Source organism: Thunnus maccoyii, chromosome 4 (genome assembly GCF_910596095.1).
Source record: "Thunnus maccoyii chromosome 4, fThuMac1.1, whole genome shotgun sequence".
NCBI lineage: Eukaryota > Metazoa > Chordata > Actinopteri > Scombriformes > Scombridae > Thunnus > Thunnus maccoyii.
Genome location: NC_056536.1, coordinates 16,191,344 through 16,218,073, shown reverse-complemented (window position 1 = coordinate 16,218,073; position 26,730 = coordinate 16,191,344). Strand labels below are relative to the sequence as shown.

Sequence of the window (26,730 nt, the reverse complement as noted above, 5' to 3'; positions counted from 1 at the left end):
CATGTGAATAATCACTTGCTTTATCTAGACCATACAGCTTGAGGCTTCCGTAATTTGTAAATGTGTTTTCAGTCTCTTAGACAGTGAACAGTATCCACAGCGGGGGTCACTCTGATTGATCTGGCTGTATGGCATGACTGAAGCCACCAGCTGGAGAGGGAAGGCTGCACTGTGATATAGGGTTGCTGGACATCAATCAGACCACTTCCACTCCAGAGGAATCAGTATAAGGGAAGGGGCGAAGGGGGGGAGGATACAACGCCACATGGCCACTGGGGCTCGTGGCCAGGGGGCAATCCAATCTAATGAGATTGCATTGGGGAGAGGGAAAAAGAGAAAAAGAATGATGAGGGAGGGAGGGAGGGATGGAGGGAAGGAGAGAGGGAGGGAGGAAAGGGCAGTAGGAAATATTACATCATACTGTGTATACCTCCTCAGGACCATGGCAACAGTCTAATACGCACGACCTCTGTACCTGCAGTCCAGTGACAAGGTTTTTCCAGCTTGTTAAAACAGAACTGTAAGACTGCTGGAAAAGGAAGGTTTCTCTGGATTGTCTACATGTTGGGTTCATCCACAATATGTACACATTAACTATGAATTTTTAGACTTTGGGATTTGCTAAAAGCTACACATACATTTTTTCACAAATGTGTTTTTGTTGGTGGTCTTTTTTGATGGAATATTGTGCTCAGATGTTCACTATGAGTGCATGTGTATGATTGTGTGCGTTATATTTACATTTTCAAGTGATATTTTGCAGCCGTAAAACAATAAACAGCAGACATGCATATGCAGGATATGTAAACGCTAAATAACATGGAGATTTGCAAGCAGTTTGTCCAACAAAAAAAGGAATATTTTCTGTATTCTACATAGCATTTCATCATTCCACCATAAACTACAATAAAAATAAAGGGTAAAAGAACATAAAAGAAAACTTATTTATATATTCATATATAATAATACATGGATTTATGGCATCAAATATCCTTTGAAATACCTGAATTACATTCAATGTTACTCTTTGTAGCATATTCAAGTTTCTCTCCCGAGGTAAAAGCCCAGCTGCAGTGGGTATTAAAAGACTGTCAGGTTTCTCCTCGCTCCTTTATCTTGCTCCGCACCACTCTCTACTAAGACCCTAAGATTACATACATTCTTTATTTTATATTTCTGAGGTAAAGAAATTCTTCCTGAGCATTTCAAACAAGACTACATACTAAGAAAACAAAAGGAGTAAGTGAAATAGAAAACAGACACGCTGTGGGAGAAGCTGTGTGCAGGTGGTGTTGTTTTGTAGGATTCTCAGGAAAACTGCAGTGGATGAGGAATGTGAGATCAAAAACAAATGCATGTGGAAGTCAAGGACAACAATCCAAAAATAATAAAGTAAATTGTCAGTGAATTGTACCATTTTAAGTATGAATATAGTACCAATGGTGAGTTCAGTGAAGATACATGTGAAGTATTTCTACAACCAAACATGTTGAGTGTAACTGCAAGGTTTCACTTGAACAACTGATCTTCAGGAAAGGGCAGCCGCATGTTCGGAATTCATAAAAGTCATTTGATTTTCTTTTTTTTTTCAGAATAGTAAGGACTAATTGTTTTGATTTGGTGAGCAGCTATCAAGACAGATTCATCTTTTGTGATTTTGAGGACCAGTCCGATTTGAGAAATATAACAGTGCAGCTCATTATGCATTTGGTTTGACATGTTTTTGGTCAAGAAACTGTGGTTTGCTGTAATGTTGCAGATCCCAAGCCCTTCATACTAAATGATTAGCAGAAATCCAATGACTAAATCAACATTAGGATAACATGGAAGTGGACTGGCAATAAATAGAATCCTGAGAGTAGCAGTCAAAAGGGGGGATTTTCCAAACCCTGATTATCCATAATCTTGGACCACGTCACCTAGCAACAAATAATTGATTTTGTCCTGGACCAAGGCTAATCAGGATCTCTGAGAGTATCCAAATAGCTATCTATGATTTTCCCATTGGCCAAATGACTAATACACTACCCCACTCAACAAGGCCTATTCATGTTTCCTTTCTTTGGGAAAAATAAAATATTGATATTCATAGCAAAACAAAAACAGCACACCATGGCATGCTTATGCCAGTAAAACTACTTTTTCAGCTCTCCTGTACCTTTGAGTTTGTCTGGCTCTTTTGGCTGCATAATTCGTAATTACAAAACAACAACAAAACATTCCCAAGGCTTGCCATGTCAAAGCAAAGACGGGGTCACAGGGCAGTCCGAGTACAGTGACTGGCTGCTTTCTCAGTGGCTATACATCTTGCTCCACTCTATACAAGTGTCCAGTTCTTTTGTGGTGGTGTGTGGGCGCACCTTGCAGAAGGCATTCTCAAAGTCTGTGAAGGCTGGGGATTTGGAGGATGTGGGCAGGCCATGCATGGCCCCAGTGGGGGAGGATGCTGAGGACAGCGCCTGCTGGCTGAGCTGCAGCAGCTCCCACACGGAGAAGCCCTCGGTGCGCTGCAGCACAGCGCTCAGCTCCCTCTCGCTCAGGCTGCAGCCCTGGGGCGACAGCGCCTGCAGCAGCACCTGCCTACGCATTCCCACATCTGGCAGGCCAACGTGATAACGCTTGGCAAAGCTCCGATGGACTGCATCTTGCAGCAGATCTGGCCTGCCAGTGGCGCATACAAGAATCACCAGACCCGTGGTACCCACCTGGGCTTTCTCCAGGGTGGTGAGCAGTGTCTGTCTCAGCCCCTCCTCTTCCATGGCCTCCACCTGGCTGAGCAACACCACTGAAGGCTGCCGTGCCCCTGCAACCTGCAACAGAGACCCCAGAATGTGCTCTGCCTCAGCCTTCCCTTTAGACGCCAGCATGGCTCCACTCAACCGGTAGAAGGAAGCCCCCAGCTGTGAAGCCAAAGAACGAGTCAGCGTCATTTTACCCCCTCCCCGGGGGCCAAACAGCAGGACGGTTCTTGGTGGCCGCATCACTGGACTGGGCCTCAACACGGGCCACAGCAAGTCCTCCTCCAGGGCAGCCTTGACATGGGTGAGCCCAGCCAGCTCACCCCAGCTTAGAGCTGGGCTGCAGTCCAATAACTCCCCATTGACAAGGTCCAACACTCGGGGGTCTGGGCTCTTAAGAGTCTCAACAGTCGGACCACACAATGGAGGGCGTTTGTGGGCCTGGGAGCAGTGCTGCTGTTGCTGTTGGGTGAAGCCCTGTTCCCCCACTCCGTTCTCCCCTGTCATGCCCGCTGGAGGGCTGTACTCCCCTGCTGCCCCATACTGAGGAGACACCAGGGGCTGGGAGGAGGGCTTACTGGACTTGAAGGTTTGAGGGTCTGTGCTCCCTGAACTGCTGAAGCCATTTCCCCGGCACTCTGTTTTGTCATTCACACTGTAGGGCGAGTTTCCCCCAGCCTTCAAGGGGTCATAACTATATTTCCTGTAACGAGAGCTGTCCCCACCCTCATCATCCTCTACACTCATCTCAAATGCTTTTCTTTTTAGTGTCCCTCCAGACTCAGATGTCCCAAGGTTGGTGCTCTGGTAACTATAGCTGCCTCCTACTACTGTGGGTCTTGATGGAACAGGAGTAGGAGCTGGCAGACCCGAGGGCAGGTACGTTGCAGAAGGGTGGCTGTAGCTGGGAGCAAGGCTGGTCTGGGGAGGGTATGTGCTGGGGGGGTAGTTGTAGACAGGTGTGGTAGGGCTATAGCTGGGCACCAGAGTGGGAGTGGATTGGAGGGTGTGGAGGGAGGCAGGGGGAAGTGCTGCACTGGGTTGGGGACAGTACCCTGAGGAAAGATAGGTGCCATTGTAGCTAGAGGGGTACTCGCTGGAACCACTGCAGGAGCTGCTGCCACTATAGCCAGAGTCTGAGAGGTTACTGTTTACCACTGATACACTGCTAACCCCAGGAGGGCCTGCAGATGTGGCTACAGCCTTGGAACCTGAAAGGCTGTCATGGCCTCCAGGGGGCACTAGGGAATAGGAGGCATCAGTGCTGTGCGTCAGTGGCCAGGGCTCCAGCTCAGTCTTCTGGCCATTGAGGCCTCCAAAGGCCCCTGGCTCTGGGTAGGTGCCTACAGTAGGTGGCCGGTCATATGGTGAGTCCAGCACACCAGAGTACTTCTCAGCATAGCGCTTCAACAGGTTAGAGGCTGTGAGGGCAGAGATGTCGTCATTGGCCCAAGCGTAGTTGTGGGAGCCGCGGCTACGGCCAGAATAGAATTCCGACTTGTGGGCCGGAGAGGAGGTGGTGGAGGAGACGTCCAGGTGTTGCTCAGGCCACTGGCTGAGGGGCTGGGCATGCTCTGGGTTCCAGTGCATCTTTAACAGACCTGACAAAAGAAAGGGGAGGCTGTGATTACAATTATGTCAGAAAATAGCATATTGATGGTGTACAACTGACAACATTTGAAAGAACTTGAGCTTCCTGGTCATAATATGAATCAATGTGGGTCCTTATAGAGTCTTAATCAATTGCTTCCTTTCCTAACTTCCTGCAACTGGAATTATTTTTCTCTCTTTCTTCTCTGCCCTTTGCTTTGACTGATAGGTGAAATAAATCTCAAAATCAAATTTTTTGCATTTACATAAATGCAACCATCATCTAAGGTTCAAAGGTTGCCAATATATAAAAAAATCACATATCTTATGCTTTACTAAAGCATAATGGCTCATATTACAATAAATAAGCTTTTTTGAACTTTATACACCCTCTGCAAGGCATGAGACTATGATGAATTAATTACCATTAAATAGGCTAAAAAAGAAAGAAAAGGACTTATTTTTTTAGATATTAGTACAATATTTTTGTTTATTTGTTAAGTGCTTAAAGTGAGATGTTAAGATCATTTCCACCATGCTATGAGAATATAAGGAGAAGAAAACACAGTTCTTTAACAACTGATAAAGGACAATCAGCAACATTTGAAATTGCTGTTTACAATATGTCATGACCAGGAATCTGTATGATAAGGTTGTACAAAAGATCAACACTGCTTTGAACCAAAATAATAGTCTACATCCAGTTTTGATATAGATTAGTAAACAAGACAGACAAAGTTTAGACACTCTTCCATGACTGTTTTCCTCACTATCATGTGCACAGTAACACATGGTCTGAGCCCCTCCTCTATACGCATTGAGTGACAAGAAATGGCCTTTCTTATGTTTGGAAAGGACTCTTTTTCAGTGTTACCATCATGCATGGTAGCAGAAGGAGCTCGAGTTTCCCAGAGCGGCATAAGAAGGTAAAGAGGAGGTGGAGGGAGGAAGAGAAAGCTGCAGAAAGAAAGAGGGTGAAAGCAGATCTGTAGGCTGTATGTGTTGTTTTGCAGTTTCCCAGCTTGTGTTGGAGGAGTGATAAGATCCCACTACTATTCCCTGTACTGCTAGCATCTGCAGGTCTCCCAGAGGAGCTATTGTTATCTCCCCGTGCATGTTGCTCTGAATGCCTGCTCTCTCCGCCCTCCACCCCCACCTACCACCCACCAATCCACCCACCCACCGTACACCAGAGCTCCAAAGGCCCAGTGGCCGGCTGGACAGAGGGAGGGAGGGATGGAGGGTGAGGGGAAGGAGGGTGTTTGTGTGTGTGTGCGCGGACAGTGGTGTGGAGAGAGTGAGAAAGAAAGAAAGACAGAGGGGGGTTGGGTTTGGAATTGCAGCATAGTGTGCTATTCATCAGCACAGTCTCCCATGGAACATTGGGAAAGTGGAATGTCTGTTCCTCTGGCTGACTTCAGCACTGGCTGAGGTCTGATTGATCATGGCTGCTTTGCACTGAGCACATCGTCGAGCTAACAGAAGAGAGGGCAGCCAGAAAAATAAGATATTTTGGTCCACGAATCCTGTTTTCCCTCCATGTCCACTCATGCAGTGGTCTTACTTTCCAGTAAAATATTAAATTGGCTTTGCATCTAAAATGCGTGGAATCCTTTGCCCAAATGTATAATGCATCTGGTACTTTTCAGTGTTTGCATACTATTCTGTCTAATCTATCAAGCGCATTATTACTTTTATATACATATATATACATATATATATATATATATACATATATATACATATATATATATATATATATATATATATATATATATATATATATGAGAGAGTGAGAGAAAGAGAGAGAGTCATAGGTGAAGAGGCAGACAGGAAACAAGGGGAGAGAGATGGGTATGAGATGCAACAAGGGTCCCTGGCAGGAACTGAACCAGGGACGTTGCTGTTATGTGGCATGTGGAGTAACAATTTGGGTACTGGAGCGCTCCAATATACTGTATATTTATAGTGTGTGTATATGTTGGATACTCCAGTATCTAAATACTATCTATATATGCGTAATTACTAATTATATTACAATGTTATAGTTAAAGAATAGTGTATTTCATGAGGACTAGCACTACCTCTTGCTGAGGCATTAGCCTCACATTCCATACATAGCTTGGCATTATTGAACTGTCACAATTTACCCTGAGGTGAGGACTGCTCCAGCCAGAAACAGGGAGGTAAAAAGGAATATGGCAAAAGCCGTCATTACTGGCCTTGCTGCCTTCCCTGCAGTGGACGCCTGATGATTCATTATTCATGGCTGTCTGTGTGTGTGGAGCCAGGCTTCTTATTGCCATTTAAATCAAATCTCAATATCCACAGCTTGCGATTCTGCTCCTGCTCTCCCACTCTCTAGCTCACTCCTAAACTTTGGCCTCTTTCTTTACCCTCTGTCCAAACCTCCCCATGTGTGTGTTTTCAGATTACGTCTGTTATTTATTCAGTCAGATGAGACCAGCAGACCAGATGGCTGTTGGATTATCATGTCCTTCATATTCAAATCCACTGCCTTAAGTTCCCAATGGCCAAACCAGTTCAAGTACTTCCCTAAGCTTCAGCCAACCCACACAGCCACACACCCACCGCAGCAAGATGTGCAAGAACATTCTCACACTCTGTTCACTTGTATTTTCACAAACATGCTGAAGACATTGGCTTGTCCACACCCAGATGACCACATATTTTTGTGGTCCAACTTGCAGGTCTTTGTCCAGGCTGCAGAAACCATATATGTCCTGCAGGCCCTTCCCATCTGCAGCCCAACCAGTTTTTGAGCAGCCCCAATAATGGGGCCTGTGTGTGACAGAGATGGATGAGAGCCCAGGGGAGCTCATAAAACCTGCAGTGGGGAGGGAGGGATGGAAGGAGGGAGGGATGGAGGGAGGGGAAATAGTGGACAGCAGGCGCTTCGTCCTCTCTAAGCGGACTGGAGCGGACATTAGAGGACTCAGTGAGGCGGGCTAACTGCTGTCCACTCCATCATCAGAGCAGCACCAATACAGAATGGACTCTCACACAACCCCCCGACCAACTTAATGGCCAGCTGCCCATACCTGAAGAACCAATTCACTATTAAATCTGAGAGTACAGTAATTACTTTCTACAAGTCTTTTAAAAAAGTGCATTATACTCTATAATTCTTCCTGGATGTACACAGTAAGTTAGATGAGTGATAGGCCACCACTCACCCCTGATGAACACAGCAGGGTTGCAGTGCAGTTTAGCCCTTTCCATGTAATTAGATCTTGCCTTCTGCTGGATTGTGGTTTTTAGAGCAGCAGTGCTCCACATTAAACTGAGCAAACTCTAATCTACACTTCTGCTTAAATCAGCCATCGTGTAGATTAATTCACTAGAGGGCCAGCAAGAAAGCTAAGATTAGAAGTAGGAAATCAGGACAATGTGGACATACTGTCAGTAGCAGTGCAATCATTAGATTAACGTCAATGTATGCTCCAGTGGGATGCTATTGTAAATGATCCTATACATCATACATATATATCATGATACATTGTTCGGCTCTATAATGCATTTGTGTGACTTCTCCCTTTTCTGCCACACCCCCGTCAACTCTATTTTTTTTCATAAGAGAGGGGGATTGTGGATAAAAACCCACATTCATTAAAAATAGGAATCCTTATTCAATTATTTTGGAAATTTTTGTTGCTGTTGTCAATAAGAGTAAAGCAGCTCTGTGATGCAGTGACAAGGGGGTTATTTTTTTTATCATTTATCAGTAGCACTGTTGAATTTGTGATGTTGAACGTAACAGAAATAAGTTGTGATATGTTGTGACCAAATTAAGTATAGATAAATGTGACTAGGCTGCTTTTCTGTTGACCGATGGCCTTACTTGGCTGCAAGGAGATTGATAAGAACCTTGTATATATAAACATTAAATTTCCCACTGTGTGTGTGTTTTCTCGGTCCCAGGAGAGACAGATGTTCTTCTGCTGACCGCCTTACTGTCTGTGCGGCCATTGTGGTGGACGGCCATCTAGCAGACGTGCGCTCCTCGGACAATCCAGTTGGCCCTGAGACAAAGCCTGAAGGATCCTATTGTCAGGGGCCTGTCTAATTATGGAAATCTTATTAATCTATTCAGCAGCAGTCCACTGACAGCTTTTGTGTCAGCCTGGGATTTATTGAGGGACCTGTGTGAGCTGCATCCTATTGTAGGAGTGCGTGATGAAGACAGTGGTACGGCTCTCTTCAGCTGAAACCAGCTTTACTTTGAGGAGGCCCTAAAATTAAAATTAGACCACTTATGGCTCAGGGGGAATGTGTTTATTCATTTGTGATTTCAGCTCTCTAATACTAAGATTTGCCATCTGTGAAGTCACTGAATGTTCTGTTGACTCTATGAAATCAAAGTAGCTTTCAGCCCATAAAGGCTGGTAGTACTCTAGACAGTGTTGTGGTTTCTATAAAGGAGGTATCAGTGGGTGAGGTGAAACGTTATCTTGGCAGGAAGCCCAGAGACGGAGGGCTCCAGTGCTGTTTCACAGCTCCCCTGGGGTTCCTTTCCCCTGCTCCCTTCCCGATACTTTTGTTTTTCCTGCCCTGAGGAACAAAACAGACACGGATGCAACAAGCCTTCTGGGACAGTGTGCTATTAAACTGTGCCGATTGTGAAGAGGCCGCTTGTAAACAAGAGCGCTGTGGATCAATCCAATCAGGGCTCTATTCAGGGTCGAGGTTTATCCCCACCCACCAACTAAAGAAAACTACCAACATCTCCACTCCATCGTACACCTCCGTACAGAGGCACAGACTAAAGAGAGCAATGTGTTTCTAAAAATGTACACAGAGCTATAAATCCTTTGATGCTTTGTTTCTGGTTTCTAACAAAACGTTAAGACTTATCATGTTGCAGACCTGCAGGTTGCTTAGCTGGTCAAATTAACATTTACAAAATATACAGCATGAAGAAACAAAGGCAAGAATTTACTTAAAAAGTTGTCCTGAAAGTCATGATATTGATATTTTCTGTGGAGACATTGTGGTCTTTTCTCTGCTCTAAATGAATCTGTTGACTCCACAGTAAAAAGGTAATTATATCTATTCAACTTTCAAATTTCAAATTTACCAAAACCTGCCTCAGAAGAATCCTACAAATTAACTGGCCAGATATTATCAGCAACCAGGAACTGAGGCAGCGAACAAGACAGCAGCCTGCAGAGGAAGAAATCCTAGAGATGGATTGGTCACACTCTTCGCAAGCCTGCATCCAGCACCACAAGACATGCCCTCTTTTGGAATCCACAATGGAAAAGGAAAAGAGGCAGACCAAGAAACACCTGGCTCCGTGACCTGGAGGCAGACATGAAGAGAACTGGCCATACATGGGGACAGCTGGAGAAATTGGCCCAGGACTGGGATGCCTGGAGAGCCTTTGTTGGCGGTCTATGCCCAAAGTGTGGTCACAGGCTTGAAGTATGTAAGAAATCTAGTCAACATTTTGGAACAGTATGTTGAAAAAAAATTAACATCATCAGGTTCACTTAATACCAAAGATGAAATTCTTCACTTACTTTTAAACAAAAGTTGCAAAGAGGGCAGCGTCAAATGCTTTCGAGAATGCTGCTCTGGCTGTTGTGGCAGTATGTCAGGATTTCAATTTAGACAACATCTCAGAAACAGCCACTTAAAAGAAAAAAGCTTGAAATGAATACAGCCGAGTTACAATACAAAGCACACAGCCATACGGAAGGGGAATGACAGGCAGGAAGTAGAGAGAAGGACAGAGTGTGACAGACACTATATTTGTGCTGATAAATCACAAACCTGATGCACTGACCACTGCATCAGTTGTTATGTATTCAGTAAGCGCAAGCTGATCAATGAGCTATTGGATAAAACTCCTGCTTGCTGAACATAAATATGTAGAACAGATTATCTCTTTCTTCAGGAATCTTTAAACACAAACATATCAAATAAACTGTTTCAAACGATGGAGCGCTGGGTTTGGTGTGCTAAGTCAGAAGCCTCTGAACTCAGAATCTGTTATTTATCAGAGTTTGTTATCTTGATTTGTCGTTGAGTCTTGAAGCCCCTTAAGTCCTCTCTTCTCAAGTTCACTGTGATTTATGACACTAATATCAAGCAGGACATTCTCACTAGGCTGGCCGCTGCGTACTACCTGGTCTGTCGTAAAAACACCAATCTGAGAGGCCGGCCACATTTCACAGCATGGCAGGTGGAGACAGTGGAAAATTGTCTCTGGACGTTCTCTCACTTTGGTATGAAATACACATTTTATCAGCTCTTGCACAGTTTGTCCTACAGACTGAAAAATGATGATGAATTTCTCACAGATATTGTGGATTATGTATGTTGTACTATACTCGTGTTACACAGACAATATCACCACACAGATGCTGAATAGCCTCTGTTATCGTGTGTGGGGTATTGCCAAAAAGCTGTCAAAGGAAGTGTGAGGTCAGACCCTTTTCAAACCGCCTTAAGACTGGGATAATGCGGACACCGGACAACAGGGATCATAATTTATCAGCCATGCATAATTGGGCATTGCCAAGGAAAATTATTATAAATCTATGCGTTAGTCACAGGGCTGCTATCAATCAAAAGAAACACAATCCCACACTTCCACTCTGCCTCTCGCTCCCTCTGGCTCATCTGCTCCCTCTTTCATGGCCCTAAAAAGATGTAATAACAGAAGAGTGCGGGAGCTCTGGCGGGGAGTTTTCACACCTGCTGCCCAGAGCACGAGCAGACGCAGTTCTTTTCAAACACGCCTCACCAGTCCAATCCCAGGAGGAAGAAGCACATCTCCTGCAGTGGCATTGAGGGATGTCCTCTGTGTGTGTCTCTCTCTATCTCTGTACCTTCCTCTTGCTGTGGATAAAGCTATCTGTACTCCATGTATCAGAATGACAGTTTGACTTACTCTATTTTTTGTTTCATCCCCCTTTGGGAATGTTACAGGCCAGCTGTCAGAATGGTTTTTGTCTGTGTGTGCAGCTAATACGGTTTTATTAGAAGAGAGGGGCAATATGACAACTGTGTACTGTGGATTTTGCAGATATACAGAAAACAAAATGTCTGCAATAAAAAACAGTGAGGCTAAATGACAATTATTTTTTGAAACAGTTCACTTAAACAGAATAAAACAAGCTTCTATGAGGTAAATCTCCAATTCATTAGCAGCGAACAAATAATCAGTGTCATTAAAAGTTGTTGTTTTGCAGAGTGGATGCAGTAGCCAAAGTACGTGATGACATTTGTTAAACATTGATTAATTGACAAACGTGTTTAGAATTGCTAATGATAGTGCAGCAAGAAAATTCCCATCTGAGAGCGTGCTCATTTTACAGCCCTTTTCTCAGCACTCTCCAAAACTAGAAAGCCTCTGGAATAATTGCTGGATGCGTCACTTCATGCTCGTAATTTTAGAAACAACTCCCCCATCCCCCGTGCCTGCTAACGCACGTCCACAAATGGCAGAAGCAACCCCCCCCCCCCCCCAACACCCCCTTCAAGAAAAACAGGGTCCCTATTTTCTGTGACTGCAGGCTGGCTTTAGGTCATTGTGTCCACTAATATATCAAAGAACAGCTGTCCTAAGGCTCGGTGATGACCAATCACCCTTTCCATCTGTCTCACTCGCCCAATCTCTGCTCTATCTCCCCCTCTTCAGCTCTATCTTTTTCTTGCAATCTCCTTCTTTCCCTGTTTCTCTGCTTCTCCACCTCCCTTATTCCCTCCATTCCCACTGAGCATGTTGCGTTCCCTCTTTTCTGTCCAAATCCCCTGGCCCCTCTGTGCTCCCAGCTTATACTCTCAGCACATGGACAGCTCTGGGATTTGTTGTTTTCTGTTAGTATACATACAAACAGAGAAATATCTTCAACACTCCCCTCTGTGGCAGTGCTTTTTATGATCACTGAACAAACAAACACCTCACGGCATGCCGATTAAAGTATGTTATTTCTCAAGTGTAGTCATTTACTAATTAGCTGTGCTGCTGTGAAAGACGCTGCGCCTCATTGTCGAGCTCTGAATTCTGCTGCCTCAGGAATCCAGTGAAGTGTTGCCATCCAAATGAGCCTCACCACCCTGCTTCTTAATTGGGCCCTTAACGGGAGCGGAGGCCTCCTTAATGAGCTGATGAACCCTCAGAGAGACAGAGGACAGGGCCAGTGGATTCACAGGGCCCTGGGTCCCTAACCTCCCTGTTTTTGTGGGCAGAGATGCATGCAAACATACACACACACACACAGACTGGGGGCTAATTAGAGCCCATTCACACCCTGCACTAATGATCCCGGCTCTTATTCACACACACTTTAGCAGGCTGTGTGTTTATTCAAGGGCCTCCCAGGCTCCTCCGCTGCACCACTCATACCACTCTGCCCACAATAGGGGTAGACACCGGTGCGGCCCTCCAACCTGCTCCTTCAGGGGCTGGGATGAGATCTACTCCTTCTTTCTTCTATACAAACTGCTCCATGACTTAGCAGAGTCCTTCACAAAGACACTCGCGCAAAACATAAAAACAGAGCGCAACAGAAAGAAAGGCGAGGGAGAGGGGTCAGTCAGAGGAGAGCTATAAAAACTGCCAGATCTGGACTGCTGTGCATGTGTGTGTGTGTGTGTGTGTGTGTGTGTGTGTGTGTGTGTGTGTGTGTGTGTGTGTGTGTGTGTGTGTGTGTGTGTGCTGTTTTAAAAGAAAAGGTATCGCTACACCAGCGGGGGCCCCAGCAACAAGAGTTAGGGCACTCCTGGGTTGGCGGCCTGGGACTGATTTAAGAGTGTGTTTGAAGTGCAGATTACAGATTCTTTGCACCAAATCCCTCCAGGAGTATCCATGGCCCCTGGAATCTCTCTCAGGTTTCTCCTCAGGTCCGGCCGAGGCTGCTCGCCCCAGCTTGAAGTCCTCTGGACTGGCCGGAGACAAGGACCAAGACCGGACACGCCAAGGAAGAATGAGTCACACACACTGGCTGAATGTGGGATCTAAATCATTGAGACCGGATATGTGAGAGTAGTCATGATAACAAAGACTGAAGCCTGTCATTGGGTGTACCTGTCCTAAGCGTGTATCACCCTGTGTGCATTTATACACTGGGGCTTGTCTATGTGCAAGGGCAGAAATGCCTACAGCAGGAGTCAGAAGTAGCGTTGGGAAGCGGGAATGCTCTACATTCCCACAAAGGGAATTCCAACATGGAGGTGAGAGTCTTCGCATGTCCTGCACATATGCAGAGTCCCTCACAGTCAGATTTGTGCTCGGCAGAATCATGACTACGGTCTTTAACTAAAAGACAGTGAGCTGCAGTGTCACCAGCGAGCACAGGGGTGTGTTTGTGTGTCACTGGTCTGAGAGTAAACAGCGTGACTACCTAACACTGCTGTGTGCGCTCATACGATCCATCTGTCTACATACACGCACACACACTAGCAGGCTGTTCTGAAATGATTTCAATCCTGCAGAAGTGCGGCAGAACAGAGCCACTCTGTACATGAAAAAACATCAAACTATTGGACAGAGCAGATGAAAAACAGCATTGTATGTCCTGATCAGCAAATCACACACAAAGGCTAGTACGTAGTGTACTGGAGGGTTCCCAAGAAAAGACCAGCAGTGTGAGTGTTCTGAAGGCATGCTAACTATTCCACCAACAGTTTGTGACATTCTTGGACTTGCTGTCCACTTCAGCAGAGCGTTCAGTCAGTATGGACTAGCAGGGTGCAGGGAACTGATGGAACAACCAGTTAAACAAGACTGGATGGGAAGCAGCACAAGCATGCAAATTACTGATCTATCAGTGCTATTCGAGCAGCTCAGCCTAATTGGATACATAAACGTCCTCTAATGGGAAAAAACACAACATTTTCTGTGAGAACTGGCATTGAATCAAGCAAGAGCCACTTCTGAGAGGACATGTTTCATAACAACATAAGGTCAACTACTTATTGGGCTGGCAGCAATACTAAATTCCATTCATCTGATGAGTAGTCAAATAATAACATTGGCTATTTCGGGGATGAAATTTACAAAAAGCAAACAAAGTGTCATGGTTACTGTCAAACATCCCTACATGATGCTTTAATCAAGCCGTTTTGTCCAGTTTGAATTCACACACCCACACATTTGTCTTACACTGACTCTACAATCCATTTTTTGCATGCTAACAAAACAAATCAGAAGTTTTTACCATCCATTACGAAGTAATACTTTTTAAATGAACCATTCTGTGTGGTTTCTCCCTCTTTTCTTGTAACTGTCATGCCGATAATGCTCCTTTGAGGCGAGTTAAAGAGCTGGGAAAAAGGGGCTCTTGAGGCCGAGGGCATGGAGGCAGCCCCATGCTGGCCAGCAAACAATGCTGTTTTGGAGAGCCCGAGCACTGGACTCAAATGAAACCTGGTGGGAGGGTACGAAGGGGGGGAGGCCAAAACTGGACACGTCAGTTATTAGGTCAGCATTGAAGGGAGAAAAGATAGAGAAGGGGGGAAAAGGAGGGAGTGCAGGAGGCAGCGTGTGTGGTGCTAAGTCCTGAACTGTATTGGTAAAATGACACTGGCAGAGGCGAGGGCTTTCTGCTGCTTAAACCATCAGCCCTCCAACCTCCCTCTGTCCCTCTTCTTTCCCCCATCTGCGTCTTCCGCCTAGTGATGAAACATTCAAACAGGGCCAGTGCCCGGAGTTTAGCATTTCCACAGTGTACGTCAAGGAAAAATCCAGCTTTCTGCGCTGAGGCTTGCACATTTTCACAGTTACCTGTGTTTTTTTTTCCTTCGGTTTGCAAACTACAGAACACAGAGTCCGCTCCTGCTTATTTTTGGAGTGGGGGCTCATTGATTCAGGCAAAGTCCAACTAAAGTCAAGTGAGGCTGTTTGGTGTAACATGCAGCAGGGTAGAGAGAAAGAAAGGTGCAAAGTACTCACTATAGGGGACAATAGGACTCAGCATTCTGTGGAGCTGGTCTCAGTAAAGAGGAATGCTGTTTTGTGAATGCCAGCTAAGGTTAGCGTCCGTCCGGCTGTAGTCCATCACTGGCATGAGCTCGCACTGACAACAGAACAGCCCTGAGAGAGAGTGAGAGAGAGAAAGAGAGAGAGAGAGAGAGAGAGAGAGAGAAGAGGGGGGGTTAGGCAGTTACAGGCTGCTGCACAATTAAATGTCTGGACAAACACTCACATGTCAACTAACCCTTTCACACAAGCTCACACGGCAACACACACCGAAACACTCACACCAACACACAGACCAGAATTCAGCCAGTATGATAGAATTACTGACCAACCTGAGAGGCCTATCAGTGTATCAAAAACAGAGTACTCACATACACACGCACACACGGTCTGCCAAATTGACGCACACAAGGGTATTCATTATAGGCAGGCATTAAGCTGATTGTGAAGCTGCGTCCAGCCTCTAAAGAGGGCTTTCTAAATCTGCCTCACAAAAAGACTCATGCATACCATTGCTCTGTGCACTGGGGCAATAAAGACTGCATTCTTAGGAGACCAAACACTTTTAAGCAAAATGCAGAAGAAAAAATGCTTCCTGCAACGACAAAGTTACACTTTTCAGTCTATCAATATTTTTAATAGACCTCTGTTAGAGGTGCAGTGAAAACTGAAATCATACTACAAAATGCAGAAAACAAATTCACTCAAATAACTATTGTTTGTTTTCAAAAATAATGCATAATAAAATGTATTCTGTCTCTGTTCTGGTTTGGGTTATACATGTCATATTTTAATCACGCACAGCTTAAAGACAGTTTAATCTTCCAGTTTCTATTGTTTTATTCTGATATGAGGCACTTCCCTGAGCAAACCCATGAGATTAAAACATGTTTTTTCATAGCAGCCGTTATGTTATTTCTTCATTCTGTGGACACCAAAGTACAATTTTTATCACCAATGGTGCTAAATTGCTTTAAAATACACAGAGCAAACAGGAAAGACAGATTATTGAAATTGTAAAGTAAATGGTCCTGTAAATATACAATCCACCTAGAAAAGGTAACGCTACTGTATCTACTGCAGGATAAAATCACAATCCAAAACATCATTCAATCTCAAATGTATAAAACAACTTTAGACACCAATATTTAACTTTAGTTTAGTTTATTTTGGTCATTTTCAATTTAGACAACTCAAATACACATGTACATAAATAATAATAAGTTGTTGCTGTTGAAGCAGTGACAAACCAAAGCAAGTTTATACTGACTGAAGAGGTGCTGAAGCCTTAATTTACTGCAGCTACTCTTTTTACATGAATTATTGTGTACCGAGCCCTTTAGATTTATACACTGAAAAAGAAAGAAAGAAGAAAAAAGAAAGAAGGAAAATAAGAGAAAGACTAATTTTATATATGTATATTATATCTACCCAAAACACACTAGTGGCCATATCTCAGTTTTATATTTGTAAATCATCTTATTTTTTTAATCTATGAAATATATTACACATTTTTATTTCCTTTTCAAAACCATTCGACAAATGAACTCTTTGACTGATATACATCTTTAGTTTGCATAATGTTTGTTTTTGTAAACGTGGAAATTCCTCTTAGTTCAGACTGACTTGCTCTGATTTGAAACAACTTCTGGATACAATCTGGAAGCATCTATTTTTTTACTTTATACATTAACTATGCAGTTTTAAAGTCCACCGAATCTCTAAATCTGAGAGCATGTCAGTTTATAAATTATATGTTGGTTGGTTCATGATAATCAGCTCTGTTTACGATTCTTATAGCTCTCTTCTGTAGCATAAAAATTGGATTTGTACTTGTTTTGTATATTTTTTCCAAAGCCTCCACACAGTAGGTAATGTATGGAACTATAAAAGAACAATACATGTGATGAATTTAGGTTGAGAATGTCTTTTGTTTTGTGATGGACTTATATTGTGATGGACTTCAACATTTTTGTCTTTACATGATTTACATGTAGATTCCAGTATAGTTTGTGGTCTATAACAATTCCCCAAAATGTATTTTCATAAACACTTTCTATTTAAACATTATATATCATGATATGTACTTGATTATTGATTTTTCAATATCCAAATATTATAAATTTTGTTTTATTTAAATCTAATGACGATGTGTTGATATCAAACCATCGTTTAAAGTTTTCAATTCTGTCTCCACTGAATCCAGAAGCTGCTCAAAATCTTATCAGAATAAAATAAATTTCTATCATCTGCAAACAAAACAAACTTTAGCAATTTGTACATGTTGCAAATATCATTAATTTACAATATAAACAGCTTTGGACCCAACACTGGACCTTGTTGAAACCCAGCATACTGATGTTTATTATCATGATAGTAACTAAGCCATGAGTATGCTACCCCTCTAGTACCATATCTTTCAAACAACCCCTACAGTATATTCCTTATTTTCTTTTGCTGTGGATATTTCTTTCTTCATTTCCATCATTGACATTGCAGTGGATCGATTAGATCTAAACCCATATTGATGGTCACTCGATAAGTTGTGTTTTTCTATGAAATGATCAAGTCTTTGAACAATAAGTTTTTCTAAAATTTTCAAGAACTGAGGAAGGAGAGAAACTGGTCTATAGTTTGAAAAAAGCGCCTGTCTCCATTTTTGCAGATAGGAGTGACCTTTGCTATTTTTCATTTTGTTGGGAAATATGCCTGTTTGAAGTGACTGGTTACATATATGGGTCAGTCGTTTCGTTATATACTGTCATGTCAATATCAGTACAATCAGTGGATTTTTTATTCTTAAAATTGTTTACAGTGTCCATTAGTTCCTTCTTTTTAATTCCCTTCAGAAACATGCTGTTGGAATTTATATCAATAATATCATCATCTACAATCTCCTTCATTACTGGGTCCACAATATCATTTGCTAAACTATAGCCAACATTCACAGAGTAATCATTAATCATTGTATATCTCTTTTGTTTTGGTTATGATTGGTTGATTATTTTTAATAAAAGTAATTTGGATCATCTGCTTTTCCTGTACCCTTTTTAATTATGCTGATAAACACCTCCCATGTACCTTGTGTATTACTTCTATGCTGTTCCAGTAGTTTGTTGTAATAATCGTTCTTACTGAGTCTCATTATACTTATCAATTTATTTCTATATTTTTATATTTATTTTCTGCTTCCAACTTCATGTAAGATTGTGACATTTATTGCTTTTGTACATTACTACAGAAACTCTGTCTTTATGACTAGATATAAAGAACAACAAGGCATGCAGTTATCAATATACATTCACTCATGTACCATTCATATGGAGGAGAGATTACGCAGTGACCACACGGCTGCCCCTGAACACCAACAGGCTTCACGTACAACACCGCCTCCTATTACAACCCCCTCAGCTCTAACCTACAGTCTATGGCTTTAACTGACAGTCAACTTTTAACACTCAGCTCAGAATAACTAACTTGCAGCAAACCACAGCTTCTACTTAAAACAAACATAGCTTTGTCCTTGCACAGTTCAGGGAGAGGCTGAAAGGAGAAGGCAGAGTTAGGAGGAAGGTTTGCTCAGGAAAATGTCTCATGGTCAGTGGCCAAAGAGGAGAGCTGCTACAACACGCTCAGCTCTGGTCTTCTTTCAACTTCAGCCAGCCAGCAGAGCCAAGTCAAACAGCAGGGAGAGCAGCAGGCTATGACAGCAGATCAACACAGAGATGCAGAGAAGACAGACAGCCTTACCTATTCATGCCTGCATGTCCTCCATCAGATCTGAAAGCACTAGGATAATCCCTGGAGCAGACCAGACCCGTGTGTGCACTGCTATGCTTTTTTTCCACATATGGGACACAACTCCACACACTCTCTCTCCCTCCCTCTCTTGCTCTCTCTCTCTCTCTCTCTCTCTCTCTCTCTCTCTCTCTCTCTCTCTCTCTCTCCCTCACTCTCTTTCTCTCTCTCTCTCTCTCTCTCTCTCTCTCTCTGGCCAGTGACAACAGAGTGAGCACTGAGCTCCCCTCCCCCATGGATCTCCCATCCCCCTCTCCCTCCCCTCCTTCTCTCTCTTTATGCTAAAAGTATTTAAGTAGGGAGCAGGGGCAGCAGGGAGGGTGGGGGACTGACCAATCGTGCTCTGAAGGAGAGTGAGGGTGATCGCACTGAAACTTGGACACAGAGGACAGTGGGGAGAGAGAGAGAGAGAGAGAGACAGAGAGAGAGAGAGAGAGAGAGAGAGAGAGAGAGAGAGTTTTTGGTTGGAGGGAAATGGCCAGAGTAAGTTTGGTTTGCCCCGGGAGGATTAAGAAAGAGTTGAAGGAACAGTGGTCAGATTGTGGTGAAAAAACACTGAGGAACAATCTCTTATTTCTTCTCTGACTGACTAAAACAAATGATGGCCACTGTTGGGCACATTACTTGGAAAATGGAATCAATTTGGTACTTATTACTGATTACGAAGTAATTACATTGCTTAATTAATTACGTAACAGCAGAAAAAAATGTTACATTAATTGTTACATAATTTGATCGTTACACAGCTCTGTCAAAGGTGCCTTCCAACAGCTTCAAAGCCATCACACCCACACGATGCATCTTCTGTATTTAACACATAAAGAAACAGAAAACTAGACATTGTGGTTTAACAAACAGCCAGCCTAGGGTGAAAATTGATCGTTTTGGTGACAGATTAGGGGAAAAAACGCTGAGGTCTAAAGTAACAAGAAAACATAATTTACCTCAGCCAAGAAACTTGTCTTTCATTAGTCATAACAAACCACATTAAATTGAAGGGGACCTATTATGCTCATTTCCAGCTCTATGTTTTTACTGTGACTTCACTAGATTAGCTTTGCATGATTCACAGTTCAAAAAAATCTTTATTTATCTTATACTGGCCCTTTATGCAGACCTCAGTTCAACCTCTGTCTCTAACAGGCAGTCTTAGCTCCTGTCTCTTTAAGGCCCCCCTCCCATCGAGCCCACTCTGTTCTGATTGGCCAGCTGTCCAGAAGCCTACCGAGGGACAGATGTATCAGTTGTTTTAAGTTACCACCAATGAAAACCCAACATTTCCTGCTTTACTGCTTCATATTAAAAGCCAATAAATGACTAAATAACGGGAGACTTTTATTGTAAAGAATTTACAGGAAATGAAACGTACTAAATTAGCAGAGCTTCGTTAGCGGTGCTAAAAACCAGGTGACACAACAACATATGGAGATATTTGGAGCTCTTTGTTGAGCGGATCAGTTAGAAATAATGCAGGGAGGAATAGTACAAGCAGAAACAGCCACAGAGATGATGATGTTTGATGAAGAGCCGCAGATGACCAGCACACTTCCAACAGGTAAACTACTTATTTTACTTTGCCCCGCTGTGTAAGGGAAAAACACTCACAGTATGCCAGCTCGATAAGTCATGGCTGAGCGTGACTACCCCCAAAACAATGGAAAAATGCTATATTGTTAGCGGAGCGGAGCAGTGAACTTGCACGCTGTGCGTGGGGCAGATGACCATATAAAGAAATTCGTCACAAGCCAACATCAGCTCAGGCTGAAAGTAGAAAAAAAACGTTGGAAACCAAGCGTTCAGAGAAGTCTGAAGCCTAAGCTTTTTGCTCACAGGGATTACTTTTACATACGTTTACCTCATTTGATATTTTGGCCACGTAAATATGAATATCTGACATTGTAACATCATATATATAACTGAAAATAAGGAAAAGCACAGTAGGTCACCTTTAAAAATGAGACGTCCTTCTTGCCCCTGACTGGAGTGCTGTTCAGCAGCAGTGTGCTCAGTGCTGCCAAGAAGTACCTTGAAGATACTGGCTCCAAAAAATCCCAGGCTCCAACTGAATTCAATTAGTCAATTATTTTTTCAATGAGTTATTATGGTCTCAATTGCTAAATGCAGGCCCTGTAATAAGTGTACTAGTGGACATTTTCGAAAATATTGCTTAATAACATTTGATCTGTTAATAAGATTTGAAAACTTCGATGTCTGCCGTGTGGGCGTTGATTGACAGCTGTGATTGACAGTTCACTCATCTGCTGCTCTCCCCGGCTCCTAGACTTCATTGATTTGGACTATTGTTGCATTGTTTCAGTAAGTTTAATGTTACTTGATACCTGCCCCGTTAACACAATTTAGCTAAAGTAACTAACATTGAACAGGGTGTTCCCAGAAAGTTACTGTTAGCTTCGGTCCAAGGTAGCAGGCCATGTTTCCAGGGCGTAAAAGGCAACACTCCACACTCCTTATCTAGAAAGTCCTGGCTCCAAACCGAAAAGAGCTGCAGTTCTGGACTTCAAACTGGCTCCAATGCAACCCAATGGGTGACGTCACACCCAGCATTTATATATAGTCTATGGTCAGAACATCTGTGCCATCTTTTATATTTTAGTATTTTATAGTTTTTTTCGTAGTGATGTTGTTGTTGTGTTTTTTGTTATTTTGCACCTGCCAGAAGGTCATTTTTTTTCCCAACAAAAAAAGATTGCCTGCCATCCGATGGGTATTTTCAACATTCTTCCCATTAAATGTAATGACTGAAATTTTGGGTTCCTGGAGATAATAGTCAGACCTTGTCCTCACAGCGAAGCCACAACGATCACAAACCTTCCCAACTCATTGGCTAGCTAGCCGTTTAAGACTAAACATCTAAAACAACTTTGGTATTACTGTAAGGAATTTTTATTCCTCCTATATTGGGAGGAGCTAGACACATCCTTTCACCACCAGACCCCTGCACCAGCTAATACATCATGAGCAGTCTGTCCACTGAACGCACATAGATTAAATTGATATCAACATCCAATCCAAGCAAACAAGCTGGCCACCAAAATGCATTGAAGAAATGGAGCACTGGTATTTAACTGTTATGTAATTAATTTAAATTTGTAATCCTTTACCCTTTGTATTACTGAAAAAAATAATCACATTACTGTAATGCTGTTTATGACAATGATAAATATCACACAAATACAACAGGAAGGTTTCTATGTCTTGTAAAACATGTTTTACCTTTTCAGCTGATAAGATTTCTGGCAGTCACAATAATACTTTTCAAAGAGAACAAAGGTAAAAATGATTTAAAAAAACAGGTAATAGCTCTAGTCGATCTGTCTCATGATCAGATGCTGTTCCAGTTTCATTTACTTGCTCTTCACACGCAGCTGTCAGGCTGTTTTTAGCGCCACACTGAGGGCCACATGGTCCAGTCATCTCCTCCAGTTACACGGAGCCGGTACTCCAGTTGAGCTACAGGATGCCGCCCACACACACGCATAGTCCAACGCAAATATCCATATACAAGTGAGCAAATAGAGCGGGTGAACCAGCTGAAAATAGAGAGGGACATTGTGATCATATGTTTGGTGTCCAGAGCATCCAATGCACTTCATCATGTGACAGTATTATGGAAAGTGTTTGCTCTCAGAGTAGCCCAAAGGCATGCTGACAAGAAATTAATCATCCTGTAGTTCATGATGTTGTCCAATGATACAGCTTTGTTATATCATTGGACAACATTATCAATACAATTGTACTCATTAAGTTAACTGCTGAGTTCTGGGAACACAGGGGCACAAAATACAAAGTCGGATTACCACATACAATTTAAGCAAACCTTCAGGTTAGCCAAACTTATGTGAAATACCCAAACTGTATGTTGTAAAGATTCTTCACAATTTACCAACTTTCTGGTTCTACTTTGACCTACCCTACTGGGCATAGTGATGCACATACACACTTTCCCTGTGCAAAGAGGAATTATTAGCAACATTTTTGATGAGCTAAATTTCAGTTTTGCCTCGAAATAAAGCAGTTTAGATAAACTATTAAACTATTGGCTTGTTTTCAACCTATCTGATCACAATTTCTTGCCCTGTTTGTTGTATCAACGTCAGCTTGTTCCTGGGTTTCGGTTACTTAATTGTTAACATAGCAGAGAGAAAATAAAGTTGTAATAAACCGGAAGTGCCCTTTAAACACATGGTTTCTGAAAACTCTCTTTTGTAAGACATGTGGGTTGAGCTATTTTAGGAGATGCCCCAGTGGTCAGTGACATGGCTCAAATTGGAATGTAGGGCAATAAACCCATTGGAGGAAACGCTGCAACTCATTAGAGTGGTTACAAAACTTAACACACCCAGTGAGTCCCAGTTCACAACCACAATTAGACTCCTTAATGTTTTCCCTAATATGGGATCCTCAATAGATTTGCTAATGGTGCCTCTGTGGGGGGTTAGGTGAGGGTACGGTTGAGTAGGGATGTTGAAAGCAGACAACTCTGGTGCTCTCTCTATCACTCTATTGCCTTATTAGTGCTGAGGCAGCAGTGTGTGGACACAGGCAGCATGCTGAGCCCAGCACTACTGAAGCACAAAGACTTCAGGGCCCCAGGACACGAGATGAGCCAAAAACTGAGGAAAATGAGACTGAAAGAGTGAGTTTGAATGAGAAGGAGACAAAGCAGGTATGACTGCACAGACTAGCTCCAGTTTCACATGAGTGAGTTTGACAGGTGTCAGTCTAGAAGATCCTGCCCCCCTTCTCTGACATGCATTAAGATATTTCTGCACACTTGTGATGGCTCAGGCTCCCCAAATGCTCAGAGGACATCCAGTCTAGTGGACACTGGGGGACATGGTTTACTGTCAGGACCGGAAAGTTGCATAGGTGCATGATAGTATGAGGTTAATGGAGAGATATGAGAGGCAGACAAAAGAGCCATGGCAGCCTGAAAGTGACTCCTGAATGAGGGTACAGGTCAACACGCTAGTGTTTGACCTCATACTCCAGGGCATGTCAACTCAACACCTCCATTCAGCAGGTTGTTCGCCCAAACGATGAACTGTGTTAGCAGGTCAGCTGGTTTCATCAAGCCAAACTGCTGATTCAGGCCTGTATTTAATTTGATTAAATGAAAATCTGCATGCAGCGCAGCCCCAAAAGATGATTCGCTAAGCAAAGTATCATGCTTAATGGCTGTATGGCCATAATCCTTCATCTGAGACTGTGATTCAGTGTCGTAGTTGTATTATGAAAGTACAGTAGGACATCTATACATCTAAACATCATCTAAAGATTGGCAAGGATGAAGTTACTTCTAACTGCACAATCATGATCATCCAACACAACATGCTGGGTCATGTGTTTAAGGACAATGATGGAGTACCTAAGCTGTCACATGCACGCAAGGTGGTTGGGTGAAGTGGATTATAAATATAAAAGTTTAAATCTTATCTAACATGTTTAATTAATTCATGAAGAGACTGATGGGGCCAATAAACATGTTCTTTTCTGTTACAGTTTGAAAACATATCCGCCAATCAGATGTTGTTTAACAGCAATTAAAAAAATGAACAGTTTTCATCTACAACTGAAGCTAAATACAGTCAGACTTTTGACTATTTTCATCAAGTCTGGTCCACAGTGTTCTTAAACGTGTTCAAACATTTCCTACTTTGACAGGAAAAGGTCTTTTAATTGACAAGCAGCAAAAAAAAGATTACCCATAGACTGTCATAGTCACTGCAAATGAAAATAAAAACTTTCAAAATCTTCCAAAAGGTTTGTAGACTGCCAGAAAGATTATCAAAATGGAATGTAATTATTTTCCCCGCTACAGATACATACAAACCAATGCACCTGTGTAATCTGAAAGTTTGTAGGCACTGTAGTTGACATTATAGATAGCCAAAGTTAGAACCTTGTGAATCTGGAGGCTCTGAACAGCTAAATGGACTGCGTGGACCAGACCTCAGGTATCAGACTCCAAGGTCTGACCTCAGGACACTAATTGCTTCCAGGACTGTGTAGACTGGCCTGGACCAACGCACTACTTAAGGGAAACTAAACATCCAAACTCAAACATGAAGGCCTGCAGGCAGAGAAAAGTGTGAGACAAATTTTGCACATTTTGTTTTTCAAAACACACACTACATGTAATTTCCTGTTTGCCCCCTCCTGTGACAGCATTTCAAAGCTCAATGAAGCATTTTAGTGTTAGAGGACACAGTGAGATATTGGAAAAACAATCCACTGACCCTTCTGAAAGTTGAGTGTGCACACTTTACCTATTCTGAGGAATGTGTGTAAGAATTGTGTGTGCTTTTATGTATACAATCCACAAATGTGTGTGTGCGTGCGTGTGTGGTGGGTGTGTGCGTGTTGGTGGCGATAATCAGTTCCAGGCCCCCAAGGTTGACCAGTATCATTTCATTAGAGCAGAAGAACGAGTGCTGGGGCTTTGGCTGAGATTAGGGCAGAGGGAGAAACTCTACCCCAGGCCCAGTTGCCCTGAAGAGGGCTGGCTGGGCAGTGGAGGAAGGGGCAGTGTGTGTTTGTGTGTGTGTAATAAAGAGACGGACGGGGACGGGGTGGGGGGCGTTCAGCAGGATTATTAGTGGGAGGTTCAGCTGTTTATTATTCCAATTCTATCTCTAACAGCTGAAAATTGGAGAATTAGGCGGCAGCCCTGAGCAACCTGGGGATCAATGCAGGCGGGTTAAATCCCGTGGCATGGCTCCACAACACACTGACAGCGCTCACAGATACTGACGCAGCACACACACACACACACACACACACACATCACAGAGGTCATTCACAAAACTTAACAGACACATCAGATTTACCGCTCTGAAGTGATAAGACACTCACAGACTTCACAGGTCGATGAATAGCTTCACACTTCAGAGGTTGGTGAGCGTTTGATAAACATAAGGCCGTGTTAGTTGGCTGCTAATAGCTTGAGGTTTTATTGAAATTCTATTGATTTTCCTCTTTAAAGAGAGAGCTATGTGCCTGTGGAGCCTCAAAAACATAATCAAAACTCTTGATTTTGTATTTGTTATATTTACAGAGAAACTCTTTTCACCTTGCCTTTGTGCTGTTAATCATGACTTGTGACCAGAGAGGAACTTCTGAGAAAGCTGGCTGAACAATGTCTTCATGTCAACATGTTTGAACACAGTCTATCCACAGATTTTCTGTTACATACACTGTTGGCATCAGCTTGTAGTGTTGGAAGGTCTGTGGTCACGTCCATGCATGTTGTTAATCTGGACAGGGACATGTGACACTGGGAACTGGGAAACCTGAATTTTCCACGCCATGTAGGCATGCAGACTGGGGGTATGGAAACAGGTCTTTGGACATATGGAGGTCAAGGAGTTGAATTTAGAATTTAAATGGACTCCTAGCTGTTTCAAATTACAATATGCACAGGCATTTTCTGTTGTTTTGGTGTCTGATTTCTGTGCTGTGGCAGTAGGGAGGCCAACAGGTAGACAAGCCAGGGGAGATAAAGGAGAGAAGGTGCTGACAAGACTAAATCCTGATCCAGTCTAGCATTAACTCCAGATGTGGAGATCTTCCTTTTTACACCAGCTCTGTGGATCAGTTACAATGTTTGCTGGCATTTGGACTATAGCTCTT

The 26,730-nt window shown here is 43.0% G+C and overlaps 1 protein-coding gene across 1 annotated transcript; it reads right to left on the bottom strand.

The window, feature by feature from the left end:
• Positions 1-998: 998 nt before the first annotated feature.
• On the bottom strand, positions 999-19,109 carry fignl2 (fidgetin like 2). The gene is made up of 3 exons (XM_042409391.1): positions 19,030-19,109; positions 15,253-15,393; positions 999-4,339 (listed from the first exon to the last, which is right to left on the bottom strand). The coding sequence occupies exons 2-3, from the start codon at positions 15,275-15,277 to the stop codon at positions 2,292-2,294; spliced, it is 2,073 nt and encodes a 690-aa protein (XP_042265325.1). The 5' UTR covers positions 15,278-15,393; positions 19,030-19,109; the 3' UTR covers positions 999-2,291.
• Positions 19,110-26,730: the final 7,621 nt, after the last annotated feature.

Excerpts from the sequence above, each read along its gene's own strand:
- fignl2 (XM_042409391.1), bottom strand. The coding sequence starts at position 15,277 with ATGCTGAGTCCTATTGTCCCCTATA. Across the intron at positions 4,340-15,252 it reads GAGTCCTATTGTCCCCTATA|GTCTGTTAAAGATGCACTGG; the intron begins GTGAGTACTTTG and ends TTCTTTTGTCAG.